At 64.5% G+C, this 13327-nt stretch overlaps 1 protein-coding gene across 3 annotated transcripts; it reads left to right on the top strand.

Moving 5' to 3' along the window:
* Positions 1–1008: 1008 nt before the first annotated feature.
* Positions 1009–13270, top strand: ERRFI1 (ERBB receptor feedback inhibitor 1). 3 transcript variants are annotated; one of them, XM_053281420.1, is made up of 4 exons: positions 1009–1165; positions 7668–7875; positions 7961–8040; positions 10700–13270. In XM_053281420.1, the coding sequence occupies exons 2-4, from the start codon at positions 7751–7753 to the stop codon at positions 11893–11895; spliced, it is 1401 nt and encodes a 466-aa protein (XP_053137395.1). In that variant the 5' UTR covers positions 1009–1165; positions 7668–7750; the 3' UTR covers positions 11896–13270. The 3 variants fall into 3 exon arrangements, with proteins under 3 accessions (XP_053137395.1, XP_053137396.1, XP_053137397.1); XM_053281421.1 differs by having other exon boundaries at positions 1146–1251; XM_053281422.1 differs by lacking the exon at positions 1009–1165 and adding an exon at positions 4710–5835.
* The last annotated feature ends 57 nt before the right edge of the window (positions 13271–13327 follow it).

The raw sequence follows: 13327 nt of genomic DNA on the forward strand, positions 1-13327 counted from the left end.
ATTTTAAAAGCAAAAAAAAACACAACTCCAGATATAAATCAGGCTACACTCTTAATAATGTGCAGTGAAAAACCAGAATCGTGTGTGAAGTGCTCCCTGAGAGCTTGCAGGGACTTCGGGGTAATAGATAGATATAGATAGATATAGATATGAACACACAGCGTCCATTCCGGAGAAGCAGCGAACTAGAAGCTGGGTGTGGAAGACCCCCCAGTGGCTCCCTTTTAGAAGGGTTTCCAGCTCTGTGGGGCGGCTCCTGCAAAGGGGGCCTATCGGGGGTGTGGGGTGTGGAGGTTCTCTCTCTCTCTCTCTCGGAGTATCAAGACTTGGGGTCACTCCAAGAAACTAATGGGGGGCAGCAGCAGCGAGTTCTCCCTCGCCACAGGGTGTGGGGTGTCCAGGGGGCTCGGAAGAGGGGAGCACCCACCCCCGCCACGCCCCACAGCCCTGGAAGGGGGCGCCCCCATTGGCAGACTCATTGGCCGAGCAGCAGAGACGAGGCCAGGCGCCCCCTCCTCACCCCCCCCCGGCCTGGAGGGGGGTCTCTGGGCCCGCTTCGCTCCTCGCAGGGCTCTGCCGGCGTCCTTGCCGCAGCCGAGCAGGGCCGGGCGCCGCGGAGCCCCGACTCTGAACCCAACAGGAGGAAGAAGAGGCCGCGGGGTCGGGGTGGGGCTGACGCTGCTGCTGCAGCAAGACGGAGGGGCTTTTGCCGCCACCGCCGCCGCTGACCGCGAGGGGCTTCCAGGGAGCCCGGGAAGGCGACCCCCGCCCCGCGGCGACCCCCGCCCCGCGCACGAGGACGGCCGCCGAGGGCCCCCCCTGCCCCCCCGCCTGGCTCCCCCCCGCCGCCGCCGCCGCCGCCGGCCCTGCGGCCTGAGGAGGGCGGCCAGGCCAGCGGAAGGAGACGAGAGCCCAGCCGCTTCTCCGCCGCCGCCCCGGATTGTCCCCGCCCCTTCCGTTCCGCTCTCTGCGGCGTCATCGCCCTTTTAAGCCCCTGGCCCCGCCCCCTGGCCGAGAAGGAGGACTACGGCGGGCGAGCAGCGGCGGCCCCATTTCGCAGGGAAGCAGCCGCTGCGGGAAGAGCAGCCGCTGGGAGACAGCGCGTGCGCAGCAGCCGCAGCAGCCGCCCGGGAGGGACATGCCGAGCTACGGGGCTGCTCTCTGGGTAAGCGGGGGGCGGTTGCCATGGCGACACGCGAACGGTGGAGGAGAGGGGATCGCTCTTGTGGACCGGTGTACACGCGTCTCCTGGTGGGTGCCGAGTTGGGACAGGAGCCCCTCCGAGGCGCATCAGTGGGAGCCTCCCAGGGAGAAGGGCGCGGAATGGGGGGGGGGGCGGATCGGAGACACGCGGTGGTCGTCTGAAGGGGGCTTCGTCGGGGGGAAGGCGGGCCGGGGAAGGGGCGCTAGTCTCCTCGTCGCTCGCCCCCGATCGCCGCGGACCCCCCTCGGGCCAGCCCTCCTCCTCCTCCTCCTCCTCCCGCACCTGCCGCGCAGGCAGGACAGGACCGGCGCCAGGCAACCGTCCGGGCGAGGAGGAGGAGGAGGAGGAGGAGGAGGAGGAGGCCGGCGGGGGGGGGAGTCTCCCGCTGCTGCAACTCGCCCCAGCGCGGACGGGAGCCCCGCTGCCTGGCTGCTCGTCCGGTGGAGCTGGCTGCACGGTTAACCGCGCAGCTCTCCCTGACGGACGCCCAGCCTGCTGGCGGCGGAGGCTGCTCCCCGTGTTCCGGGTGCAGCAGCAGCCAGCGGGGCGACCCGCAGGAGGCGGAGGCGGAGGCGGAGGGCGATACAGGTCCTGCCGGATGGTTGTCGCGATGAGTCACTGCCAGCAGCAGCAGCAGCAGCAGCCGCCGGCCTGAGCCCGGCGCCGGAGCTGCTTCCTCCTGCTGCTCCTGCCGAGCGGCTGCCTGGCCGTCCGGAGCTGCCCTTCGGCTCCCTGGCTGGCTGGCTGCCCTTCGCGCCGGGGCGCGGGGAGGCGGCTTCCCTGCCGGTGCCGTGAGGACCACCCCGGGGCTGGGGAAGCGGCTGCCCCGGCCCCCCATGGCTGGCAGCAGCGCGCTCTCTCCAGGGCCTCCCGGAGGGACCCTCTGCCTGCTGGGCATCCGTGCGCGGCTGAGCCCTGGGAGGCGCCTTGGGGAGCCCCCTTGCCGCCTCCCTCAAACTCTGGCATCTCTTGAACCAGGCTGGGGAGCCGCTGGTTGTGGGGCTGCAGAATGCCATGGGGCACTCTGGTGTGTGTGGGGGGGGTGAGGGGGGTGGCGTGACGACAAGGCCAGAGGGTGGCCGGTTGGTTGGACTCCTGCGCCTGGCCGTGTCCCTGCCTGCGGCCGCCCAGCACTGCCTTCTGCTCCGCCAAAGCAGAGCTGCAGCCGGGGGGGGGGGGGCGGGGGGGGGGCTCTGTCCCTCCCTGCCTGGTGAGGCAGATCCGGGAGACAGCTCTGCTCCTCCGGGGCCACTGGGGATGGCCCAGGAGATCTTCCCAGGCAGCAGCCTGGCCTCCTGACGTGCTTTTCCTTCCTGAGGGGCAGCCCCCTCCATCCAGCCTTCCCTCCTCCCTGCGGAGGTTTGGGGCTTGGTAGGTTCACTGGGATGGAGAAGGGCCTGGGAGCCTCAGCGGCAGAGCCTGGCCTTGGTGGGCTGCCCAGGCGCCCCTGCTGGTCTCTGTCTGATGGGCTGGCCTGTTTGGCTGGGGGGCAGGGGGCGGGCTTCAGCCCCACTCTTGCCCCTGTGTGGGAAGTAGAGAGCTCCTGAAGAAAGCAGCTCCCCTCAGTGGGGGGGGGAGACACGGGAGGCCTCTGCTCTGGGCCCCCAAATGCTGCCTTGCAAGGGGTGTCCTCCGTGTGAGGAGGAATGAGGTGGGGGGGGCCAGCAGGGTCTTTCCAGGCAAAGAAGCCCTGGATTGCGGGGGGGGGGCGCTCACTCCTGGCTTTACTCTTTGGGCACAGGGCTGCAGGGTAAGCTGGGGGCGAAGGAAGACGCCCCCCTCCCCCTGTCTCCCTTGGCTGGGGGCGTTCCTCTTTGCCCAGGGCCCGCTCAGCTCACCTGCGACTAGCTCTTCTGTCCCCAGAGATCCCTCCTAGCCCCACTTCCCATGTGGAGAAGCCAGCAGGACTGGCCCTCCTCCCCTGCCCCCGAAGTGCGGGAGCCCTGGTGGGGGCACCAAGCAAAGAGCTCTCCTTGGGGAGGCCATTCAGGTGGCCCTTCCCAGGACTCTTTAGGGAGAGCAGGACCAGCCACTACTCCCAACACTGACCGGCCGCTTTTCAACACCAGTCCCCCACCAGAGCTGTCGGTCAGCCCCTGCAAGGGCTCCCTGCCCCCCAAGGGCACGCTGGCCACAGCCGCCCTCCACCCCGTGGAAAAGGGGCCTCTTGGCCCAGTGAGGAAGGAGGGAGGGAGGGTGGGGCTGGCCTGCCGTCTGGCTCTCTCTCTGGGGAGGGGGGCCCCTGCTTGCCAGCCAGCCTTGTGGCTGCCCCACAGGAGGGGCCCGGCCCAGTGTGTCCTGTGTGCTGCCCAGCAGGCCTTCCGCTCCTTCTGGCAGGGAGGCTTGCTGGGGCCACTGACGATGGTGTGGGGTAGTTCAGAAGCCAACCGGGGGTCCTTGTGGGCAGCAGGTGTAAGCCCCCCTCATACTAATTGCTCCGTAGCATGTGCAGAGTGCTCCCTCATGGGGGGGGGCAGCCTGGTAAGGTAGGCCAGTCCTGTCCTCCTCCCCATGAGGCAGGGTGGCTGAGGGGCTGCCTCCGGACGGCCGGGGCTGGGCCGGAGGCTCCCTGCCCTCTCGCTAAGATCCTAGTCCAGACCTGACCCCCCCCCGCCGCCGCCCCTCCCCTCATGCTGCTTCTCAGGCTGCGGGGTGTGCGCGCGTGCAGAAGGGTAGCTCCTCACTGCCGTCCCGCTTGGGGGTTTCTAGCGACAGGCTCCTGCTCCCCTCCCTGAGGCAGGGTGGTGTGGGGGGGGAGGCAGGCCAGACTGGCAGGGGAACGCCTGGCCTGCCCAGCTCTTTGGTCCCCTTGTGACCTCCTGCTGCTGCTGGGCCAGCAAGAGCTGGTCTTGCTCCCGGCTGGGAGACCCTCCGGCCAGGGCTTCTTCCATGGGCAGCCATTCCCGCCAGGCCCAGCTTCTTTCTGCACGCCCCACCCCCCACCGGTGCTCTGGTCAGGAGTGTGGGAGGCCTCGGGAATGGGGCTGGCAGCAGGCCCCGGGGAAGGCGCTCTCCCCCCTTCCGAAAGAGCAGAGTCCTGGGCCTCCTTCCGCAGAGAGAGGCTGCTGGAGAGAGCCGGTGGGGTGGGGTGGGGGGCTGCGCGGCCCGGGCCCCTTGGCAGAGGGGGCCTCTCCGGGAGGGAGGGACGGGCCTGGCCTCCTCCATGGGCTGCCAAGCGCAGCTTCCCTCCCTTGGCACAGACCCCCCCCCCCCCCGTGGCCCTCCCTCGTTTGGCCATTGGCAGGATCCAATGGCCTGGCCCAGCGGCTTCTCTCCCTCCTTCCGGCTGCTGCGTCCTCCTCCTCCTCCTCGCCGGCCACAGCTGCTAGCTAGCCAAGCCGCCTCCCACCCCTCCAGCCCTGGGAGGGGGTTCCTCCATGGGGGGCTGCCCCTCCTACCTGCCAGTGCCACACCTTCCCAGGGCGACCCAGGCAGCAGCCGAGAGATCTGGCTCCTGGGATCTGAATGCCTTGACTTCTGGCAGTGTGTCTGTGTGTGTGTGTGGCGGTGGGGGGGGGGGGGAGTATGCAGATCACGTGTGGGTCGCCCGGGGCAGGGGCAGAGCCTGCTCCCTCCCTTCAGCAGCATCCATGGAGCTTGGCTGGCCAATATTTGTATGCCGCTTTCCATCAAAAGTCCCCAAAGCGGCTCCCATAGATACAAATAAAGGGGATCACCACTTTAAAAAGGTGCTTTGCTCAGTCAGCAGGGGAGGACGGAGTTCGGGGGGTCTGCTCAGCGCTGGGCTGCCAGGCAGAACGTGGGGCCACGAGGCTCCCCCAGGCCCACCTTGGGCAAGGCACCGATTGCAGGCGGGGTCAGCCGGTTACTCGGCAACAGGTTTTGTGAAAGTCAGGGCGGGGGGGGGCACCCACCCTCGTGTTCCTGTGTCCGTCATTTGTGGCAGAGTGAAAGGCGGGGCTGGGGAAGGCAGAGGCTGTGGCTTGCTGCTGCCAGCCAGTGCAGGATGATAGGGACCTCGGGAGCAGGAGGCAGCTTGCTTGCAAAGGGCCAGTCGCAGTTTCTTCTGGGTGAGCAAGCGGTCAGATCCCACCGGTCAAACGATATCAGGACACAGAGATGTGTGTAGGAGGGTAGGCTGGCCACTTTAATTAAAAGCAACAAAGCAAACAAAATAAGCTTATCAGCAGGGCAGCATTCGTGATGCAGAGGAAATGACAAAGCGGTTGTAAACCCCCAGAGGTCTGTGGCAATCTGTGTGTTTTGTGGAGATCCGGATTTCCTGGCGTTTACCTGCACTTAAAGTGATGTAACCAGCCGTCCAAAGCGTGGCCTTTTATGACTTCCAGGAAGTGGATTATCCTTGCGGGCCGCCCATCTGGGGTGTGTGTGTGTGTGTGTGTTTTGCTGCAGGGGTTTCCTGGGCCCTGCGACTGCTCTGAGCTCTGAAGTAGCTGGACAGGCTCAGAGCCACCTCCAAACGGGCAGGTTGCCTTCTCAGCCAGGCTGGGAGGGGAAATGACGCCATCCCTCCCTCCCTCCCTCCTGCGGTTGTCAGACAAGGAACAGCAACAGGGTTGGCCGATGATTTGGCTGCTAGCAATGTGCCTCCTCCTCCTGCTGCTGCTGTGAGTCGCTTCTGAGATTCACTCCTGATTCTTGACGGTTAGGTAGGCAAAACTAGGTTACGGGCGGTGGGGGGGGAGAAGCTGCCTGATTCTCCCAATTAAAAAGTGGGGCAGCAAAAAGACAGCTCTCCGTTGCCCTGAGGACGGCCTGCCACCCCTTCCAGAGTGAGGCACAGTTGGATTCTGGTGGTGCTCCCGGGCCTGGGCAGATTTCTGGCGTGGTCTGCATCTGGTTTGGATGTGGGACTTCCCCCACCCCCAGCGGCAGAAGGGCCCCCTCTCCCTGTTTAGGGTTGGCAGAACTGACGGTGGCTTCTTCCCCTTCCACCTTGCGTCTCAGTGCCGTAAACCAGAGCTAAGAATCGGCTGCAAACTGGGATGGGAAACCAGTTTCAAAAAGGGTTTCTGGCCATGGGTCAGTGGTGCAAACTGTAGCTCGGACAGTTTTCCAGCCAACAGCCCCATCTTGGTGGGGTCTCCCTGCATCGCTCAGCCAGGGTCCTGCTGTTCTTTGGATATCAGCCAGGGTTAGGGTGAGGCCAGAGTTACGCTCTGGGCCTCAGGCAAGGCACACAGGGAAAGACAGACCCCGTGTGTGCCCCTGAGGTTTGGGACCTCCTGACAGGAGCCCTGGTTTATTTTCTAAATGTGTACTAGTTCCTAACAAGGAACTGTTCAGTCTGAGACAACCACTAGAAATAGATAAATAAAGATACACCCGGATAAAATGCAGTGGCAAGCGAGTAACACACAAAAGTACCTTCCGAGAGTCGTGAGAAGGAGCTTGGGCAGGTGGAGTTCATTGCCATGATACCCTCTTATGCAGAACTTGGATTTCGGCTGATGGAGCACCCGTTTCGGCTGCTCCAACTTGAGCGGGTCTCAAATGAATTGAGCGGACCCCCGTGAGTGTGTGCATGTGCAGATGCCTGAGAGGGAGCAGTGGTCCCCACAGCCGCCCTGGTCTTGCTGGATCTGGCCCAGCAAGGGAGGGGCTAGAGCAGACCCTGCCTCCGTCCAGGCGCGCTCTGCTCTGGGGTGGAGCGCTTGCCCCTGCTGCCTGCCCCTTTGCGGGGGGGGGGGGCTGGGGGGCGCTGCAGAAGCCAGACTGGGAGAGCTGGGCTACCTTTCAAGCTTTTTTAAAAAACCTGCGAGCAGCTGGGGGGTGGATTTGGTTGGGGCCGCCGAGCTGGGGAGGGGAGGGAGAGATGCCCCTTCCCACACTGCCCTGTCCCAGTCCAGGCTCACAGGCCTGGCTAGCTTGCCTGGATCTCCTGGTCTCTCGGTCTGTCCCTGTTTTCTCTTCTTGCCCTGCTCCCCTCTACAGGGTCCTCCCTCAGCAAGTCTGGTGATTTTGGCAGGTATCCATTATCTGACTCCTAAGCGTGGTGTAGTGGTTAGAGTGCTGGACTAGGACCGGGGAGACCCGAGTTCAAATCCCCATTCAGCCATGAGACTTGCTGGGTGACTCTGGGCCAGTCACTTCTCTCCCAGCCTCACCTACTCCACAGGGTTGTTGTGAGGAGAAACTCAAGTATGGAGTACACCGCTCAGGGCTCCTTGGAGGAAGAGCGGGATATAAATGTCCCTGGCCAGGGTGGCTTGTGTGTGTCGTCGGAACTGCCAGGCTGAGTCTTCGCCCGCTTTGTGGCCACGGGGCTGCCCCAAGGGGAGCCGCCTGGCCCTGCCAACGGGGGTGCAGTGGCGGGCCGGGAAATCCCCACATTGCAGACCTGGAACTGCCAGGTCAAGAAGGAGCTGCTGCTGCTGCTGTTGGGAGCCTCTGGAGCTGCGCTGCGCCCCCAGCAGACCCCGCTCCTGTCTGCTCTGCGGTCCTGACGCCGCCTCCTCCTCTCTTTTTCCCCTCTCCAAAGGGAGGAGAAGTTGCGGGTTGCCTGGCGAGGATGGCGGACTTCTGAGAGCCCAGCGCAAGCAGCCGGCCGCCAGCGAGGGCACGATGTCGACCGCAGGCCTCGCTGCTCCTGGGAGGAGCGTCCCCCCGCTGAAGAGCCGCTTCCTCCACGGCGGGCAGAGCGTGAGGGCCCTGAAGGCCTGCTGGAGCGGCCCCGCTGGGCTTGGGAAGTGAGTGCGGGGGGAGGAGAGCGCAGGGCCGCGGGAGGGCACCCCCCCGCCCCGCCCCGCTGAGCCCGCCTGCCCTCTCTTTCAGCTCTTTCTTCAGCGTGGAGCCTGTCTCCGTGGCCTGCGATGGGATGAACTCCCCAGCCCAGCAGCCCTGGGCACCTGCTGGTGAGTCCTTGGGAGGGGTGTGCTCTGGGGAAGCTCCAAGGCGGAGGGCGGCTGTGTTTTTGCCTGTAGGGAACCCCGAGCCTCCTCCTTCCCGCCCAAGCGAGCCATTTCGGTGCCTCCAGAGGGGTAGCTGAGTTAGTCTGCTGCTCAGGGGCCAACACGTTGGGGGCGAGTGCAGACAATCCTTGAAATCCTGGTTTAGATTCTTGAGAAAAGCCCGGAGAGCTGGAGAGGTGTGTGCTCCCCCCCCCAGCTCCTCATCAGGTGCACCAAGCAGGACGGAAGCTCGGTCTTGAGTTTGGGATGGACCTCTGGAACCATGCATTGCCCAGGCTCGAGGAGCTGTGTTTCCTCTGAACTCTGCTGGTTTGTGACCAACAATCTGAAACCATGGCTCGATCCTGGTTGGTTTTGTACATAGGAACATAGGCAGCTGCCACATACTGAGTCAGAACATTGGCCCATCTAGCTCAGTATTGTCTATACAGACTGGCAGCGGCTTCTCCAAGGTTGCAGGCAGGAATCGCTCCCAGGCCTATCTTGGAGATGCTGCCAGGGAGGGAACTTGGAGCCTAGTTGCTCTTCCCAGAGCGGCTCCATCCCCTGCTGAGGGGAATATCTTGCAGGGCTCACACATCAAGTCTCTCATTCACATGCAACCAGGGCGGACCCTGCTTAGCTATGGGGACAAGTCATGCTTACTACCACAAGACCAGCTCTCTGCGCTAATGTAATTGAAGCTAAGGACAGTTGCCCAGTTTCAGATGAGAGTGGAGCTGTGTTCAGTTGCAGATTTGAGAGCCAACCTCGCTCTCTTCCTCTGGCCCAGGAAGGCAGAGGAGTCCGGGGGGAGTGTGGGACTCCCCACTCCCACCCTCTGGGGCACATCCACAGCTGTCTGAACCTGCCTGTGTGGTGGCCGAGAGCCTGCTTGGTTGGCCGCCTGAAGAGTTGCGCCTGCAGACAGACATCTTGTCTCCCTCCATTGGGCTTCTCTCTGTGTCAGCTGAGGATCACACTTGGTGCATCCAGCCATGGGCTCCGCTCCGTGCCACGAAAGTGGCTGCCACGACAAGCCCATCTTCCAAGAGCGGCCAGGTCCCTCGGGTGTCGTTGCCCGTCCTTCTGGGCCCCCAAGGGAGGTGCCTCCACTGCTCTCTTCCCCACCCTGACTAGCTCACCAGTCGTTGAACATTGTGTTGTGCCTCGAGGCTTCCCAGCACTCTCTGGCGTAAAGGGCTTGAGGTATGCTGTGCACCTCCGCAGGAGGGGCTCTTGGTCTCTGCAGCAAGTGGCCAAGGCCTTCCTGACTTCTGCCGGTCTTCGCCTGCCCTCTAGTGATGGGACTTTGCCTCACAGTAGCACCTCAGAGGGCCAGAAGACGGGGAATTTCTTCCTGACAAACACTCAGGGCTATCTTTGGGTCATAACTGGTGCCGACAGGAGACCTCCCCAGTGGACTTCTGTAGGCAGGCACAGAACCATCTCCACAGGACAGCGTGACATGAGTATTATCCGCCGCTCCTGTGCAGGTCTGTGGCCAGGACCCCATAGAAATGTGGGACCCTGTCCGTGGATACATCTGTGGAGCGGGGCAGGGGAACATTTCCAAGGGCACGTTTGGGAGCGTCAGGACCTGGCCTCCTCCCTCCCTTTCTGGCCAAGAGGCTCTCCGAGGGGGCAGCCCCAGAGGCCTCTGCAGCAGCAATTGCACAGGCTTCGCTCCGGCCCTTCGGGGCCTGCATGGGGGGTGCTGGGGGTGTTCCAGAAATTTCCCGCTGGGGTAGTGGAAGCAGCCCCCCCACCCCATGTGGAGGGGCTGTTCAGCTGCCCTGGCTTCAGTGGGCGTGGAGTGCCCTGTGCCTGGTGTGAGCGCAGAAGGGGGCCCTCGTGGTGGGCCCTGTGCCCCACTGCCTCCCCCTCCCCTCTCCCACAGGGCATCAGGCAGCGGGGTAAGTGAGAGACCAGAATCCCTGTGGGAAGAAACTGTCCCTGTCAATGGAAAGAGATTGATTCCCAGCCTTCCCCGAGTCGTGACTTCCAGGCAGCAGCGTGTCTTTCTCTGGGGCCACAGACCCGCCCAGGAGCAGCGGGTCCCACTGGTGTCAGGCTGTCCTGTGGAGACGAGGCTTCTGGGGGTTCCCCTCCAGCCACTGGCCTGCCTGAGACCTGCTTAGCTTCAGCCAAGGGGCAGCACCAGACCCCCCCCCCCCCGCTCACAGTCCTGCTGTCCCCCTGACCCGCATTCTGGGCTGGGGGTGAGATGGAGAAGACCAGGGAGGCCATTGAAGGAGGAGGTGCTGGGACTTGCCTTGCGGACCGTGTGGAAGGGAAGCCTCTCGAGGCAAGGCCAGTGATGGCGCCTTGGGAGACGTAGGGAGCTGGGGCGGGGCGGGGCGGGGCGGGGGTGTCACCCGGGAGGGAGGGAGGAGGGAGGTCTACTCAGGGCTGCTAGCCAGGGGCAGGAGGCGGCTGAGGTACCAGGTGCCGGGGGGGTGTATGTGTGTCTGTCTGGGCTCCCAGCCAGCCAGGGGCATCTGGCCAGCTCCTCTGGGCCTGGAGGGGATGGCCCCGCCTTGGCCTCATCCAGCAGGGGAGCGCAGGGCTCTGCCGTGCAGGACCAGGTGCTCACGCTGGCTTTGCCTCTCGCCCCTTGCAGACCTCCGTCCGGCCAGCGAGCAGCACGGCAGCCAGGCCCGGCCTCGGAAAGGCGGCTCCCCTCCGCGGAGCCCCGGAAGCGAGAGGCCCGGCCCCGGAGACCCCCCCACCCTCCCCGGCTTCGGCAGACTCTCCGTCAGCACCGGCTGCGTTCCCGACGAGGCGCCTCCTCACGCCCCGGGGAAGAGCGGGCCGCTTCTCACGCCGCCGGCGCCCTCCACGGAGCGGAGCGCCAGGCCTCTGCCCCCCTTGCCCATCGCGGAGGACTCCCTGCATGACGAGGAGGAGGAGGAGGACCGGGAGGTCGAGTTCCTGACCAGCTCCGACACGGACTTCCTGCTCGAAGGCGGTGGAGCTGCTGGCGTGAAGCCCTCCGCCCCGGACAGGCGGAGCTTCCGGGACTGTGGGCAGATCAACTATGCCTACCTGGAGGCCCCAGTGGCGGGGCCTGAAGCCGGAGAGCCCTGCTCCGCAGCGGCCCCAGTGGCGGGGTGCGCGGCCAGCACCTGCCCTCCTCCACCACCTCCCCAGCAGCTGCACCGACGCCTGCGCCGCTCGCACTCGGGGCCTGCGGGGTCCTTCAACAAGCCGGTGGTGAGGATCGCGAGCCACTTCCACCGGGCCTCTCCCAGCTCCGACGACGACAAGCCCGAGGTGCCCCCCAGGGCCCCCATCCCTCCCAGGGCGCTCAAACCGGACTATCGGCGGTGGTCTGCCGAGGTGGCCTCCCACACTTACAGCGATGAGGACAAGCCTCCCAAGGTGCCTCCGAGAGAACCCCTGTCCCCCCGGAGCAACTCCCGGACACCCAGCCCCAAAAGCCTGCCCTTGTACCTCAACGGCATCATGCCGCCCACCCAGAGCTTTGCCCCGGACCCCAACTACGTCAGCAGCAAAGCTCTCCAGCGGCAGCACAGCGAGGGCTCGGCCCACAAGGTGCCCTGCATCCTGCCCATCATCGAGAATGGCAAGAAGGTCAGCTCCACCCACTACTACCTCTTGCCCGAAAGGCCTCCCTATCTGGACAAGTACGAGAAGTTCTTCCGGGAGGCGGAGGAGAGCACCGCAAGCGCAGATGGGCACCTGTGGGGCAGGGAGGCTGCCGCCGCCGCCACCACCAGGCTGGACTTGCAGGGCCCAGTGGCTGTGGAGGGCCCCGTGAAAAGCAGACACTGGCCCTGCATGGTTTCTCCGTAGGCCTGGCGGAGACGGTGCCTCCAAGTGGCAGAAGTGTCGGCCCCGGCCGGAGCGGTTTCCCAAGGGGGAAGTCCAGCAGCGCTGCTCTGGGTCTTCCCGGGGGGGGGGGGGGGAGTGGGCTGCCCCCACTGGCGTGGCTCCGGAAGAGGACCAGAGGAACGCTGGAGTCTGCGTAGCTATCCTTAGCCAGTTCTTCCTTATGCTAGAGTAATATATATCTATCTATATTTTTAGGAACTCACGGTAGTAGGGAAAAGAATTGCCGTCTTCTCACTCAGTGAGCAGCCGAAGCTGAACCCAGAGAGGGGCGCGCAGAGCTGTGTGGTCTGCTGGGCAAGGGACAACAGTGGCATCGGGGAGTCCTTCTTCTGAAAAACGTGGGTTGGCTCTTCTCCGCCTGCTGCCGGCCCGTGCCAGGAATGGCCCTGGCGGTGGCTGGGCTGCCCCCGTCTCTGGACTCCGAAAGGCCCCCCAGTGTCTGGAGAGGCGGCCTGAATTCTTCAAGGTGTGGGGTGGAGGTGGGGGCTCTCTGGCTGGGCTGGCCTCTCCGTCTTGCACGCCGCCGCCGGGCTTCTGCTTCGTGCAGTTCAGCCGACATTCCACTGACTGGGCCAGACCAATGTCTCTGCACCCCACGGTCATCCTCACGAACCCGAGGAAGGAGCCGTGTTGACCTGTTGGGAGCAAAAGGTGCGTCTCTGCACTGGGGTCGGAGTGATGTTGCCGAGGGAAAGGGGGGCGCCCCCTAGGCAAGAAGGAGACCCTTTATTTTTCCCCTTTTTGAGATGGACCAATGTCCGCCCCCCAGGCAGGAAGTCTGTTTCTATATAGCAAAGGGGCACAAGCTGGTCTTGGGCCTGATCCTGTTCAGTATTTTGCAGGGAGGTGGGCTTGGTTTGGTGAGCAAAGCCCCGGCCCCCCCTTGAAGGGGTGGGTTCTTCTGCCGCCCCCCCCCCAATCGCTGCCGGAGAGGCAGCCACGGAGTGCTGAGCCAAAGGCCGGGGGGGCTTTCCTTGCACATCCCCCCCACCCCACCCCCACCTTGAGCCACTGAAGGAGGCCCACGGCCAAAGGTGCTGCGGCAGCGGCGGAGGAGGGTCCGTGGCGGTGGGCTCCCCGGGGACCGAAGGCATCCGTTTACAGTTTCAGGAGCAGCCGCGGCTGCCACCAACTGCAGCTTCTGGGAAGCTGGCTTGGTTCTGGTTGACTCCCCAAATGAAGGGAAAGCGCAGGGTGTGTCCGAGGCGCGCCACGCACTGAGCATTCTGCACCAGGTGGACAGTATTGAGCGGGGAGGAAGTCGTCCTTCCCGTTGTGTTTGGGATCTTGCCACGTCTTGGACGGAATAAAGCGATCATGTCCTTATTTATCATAACGCCACGGCCTCTGGCCTCCTCTGTGGGCTGCCTGGGGCGGGGTCTCTGCTCAGGGT

This window comes from Hemicordylus capensis, chromosome 16 (genome assembly GCF_027244095.1).
Source record: "Hemicordylus capensis ecotype Gifberg chromosome 16, rHemCap1.1.pri, whole genome shotgun sequence".
NCBI lineage: Eukaryota > Metazoa > Chordata > Lepidosauria > Squamata > Cordylidae > Hemicordylus > Hemicordylus capensis.

Excerpts from the sequence above, each read along its gene's own strand:
- ERRFI1 (XM_053281420.1), top strand. The coding sequence starts at position 7,751 with ATGTCGACCGCAGGCCTCGCTGCTCCTGGGAGGAGCGTCCCCCCGCTG. Across the intron at positions 7,876-7,960 it reads GGCCCCGCTGGGCTTGGGAA|CTCTTTCTTCAGCGTGGAGC; the intron begins GTGAGTGCGGGG and ends CCTCTCTTTCAG. Across the intron at positions 8,041-10,699 it reads GCAGCCCTGGGCACCTGCTG|ACCTCCGTCCGGCCAGCGAG; the intron begins GTGAGTCCTTGG and ends CGCCCCTTGCAG.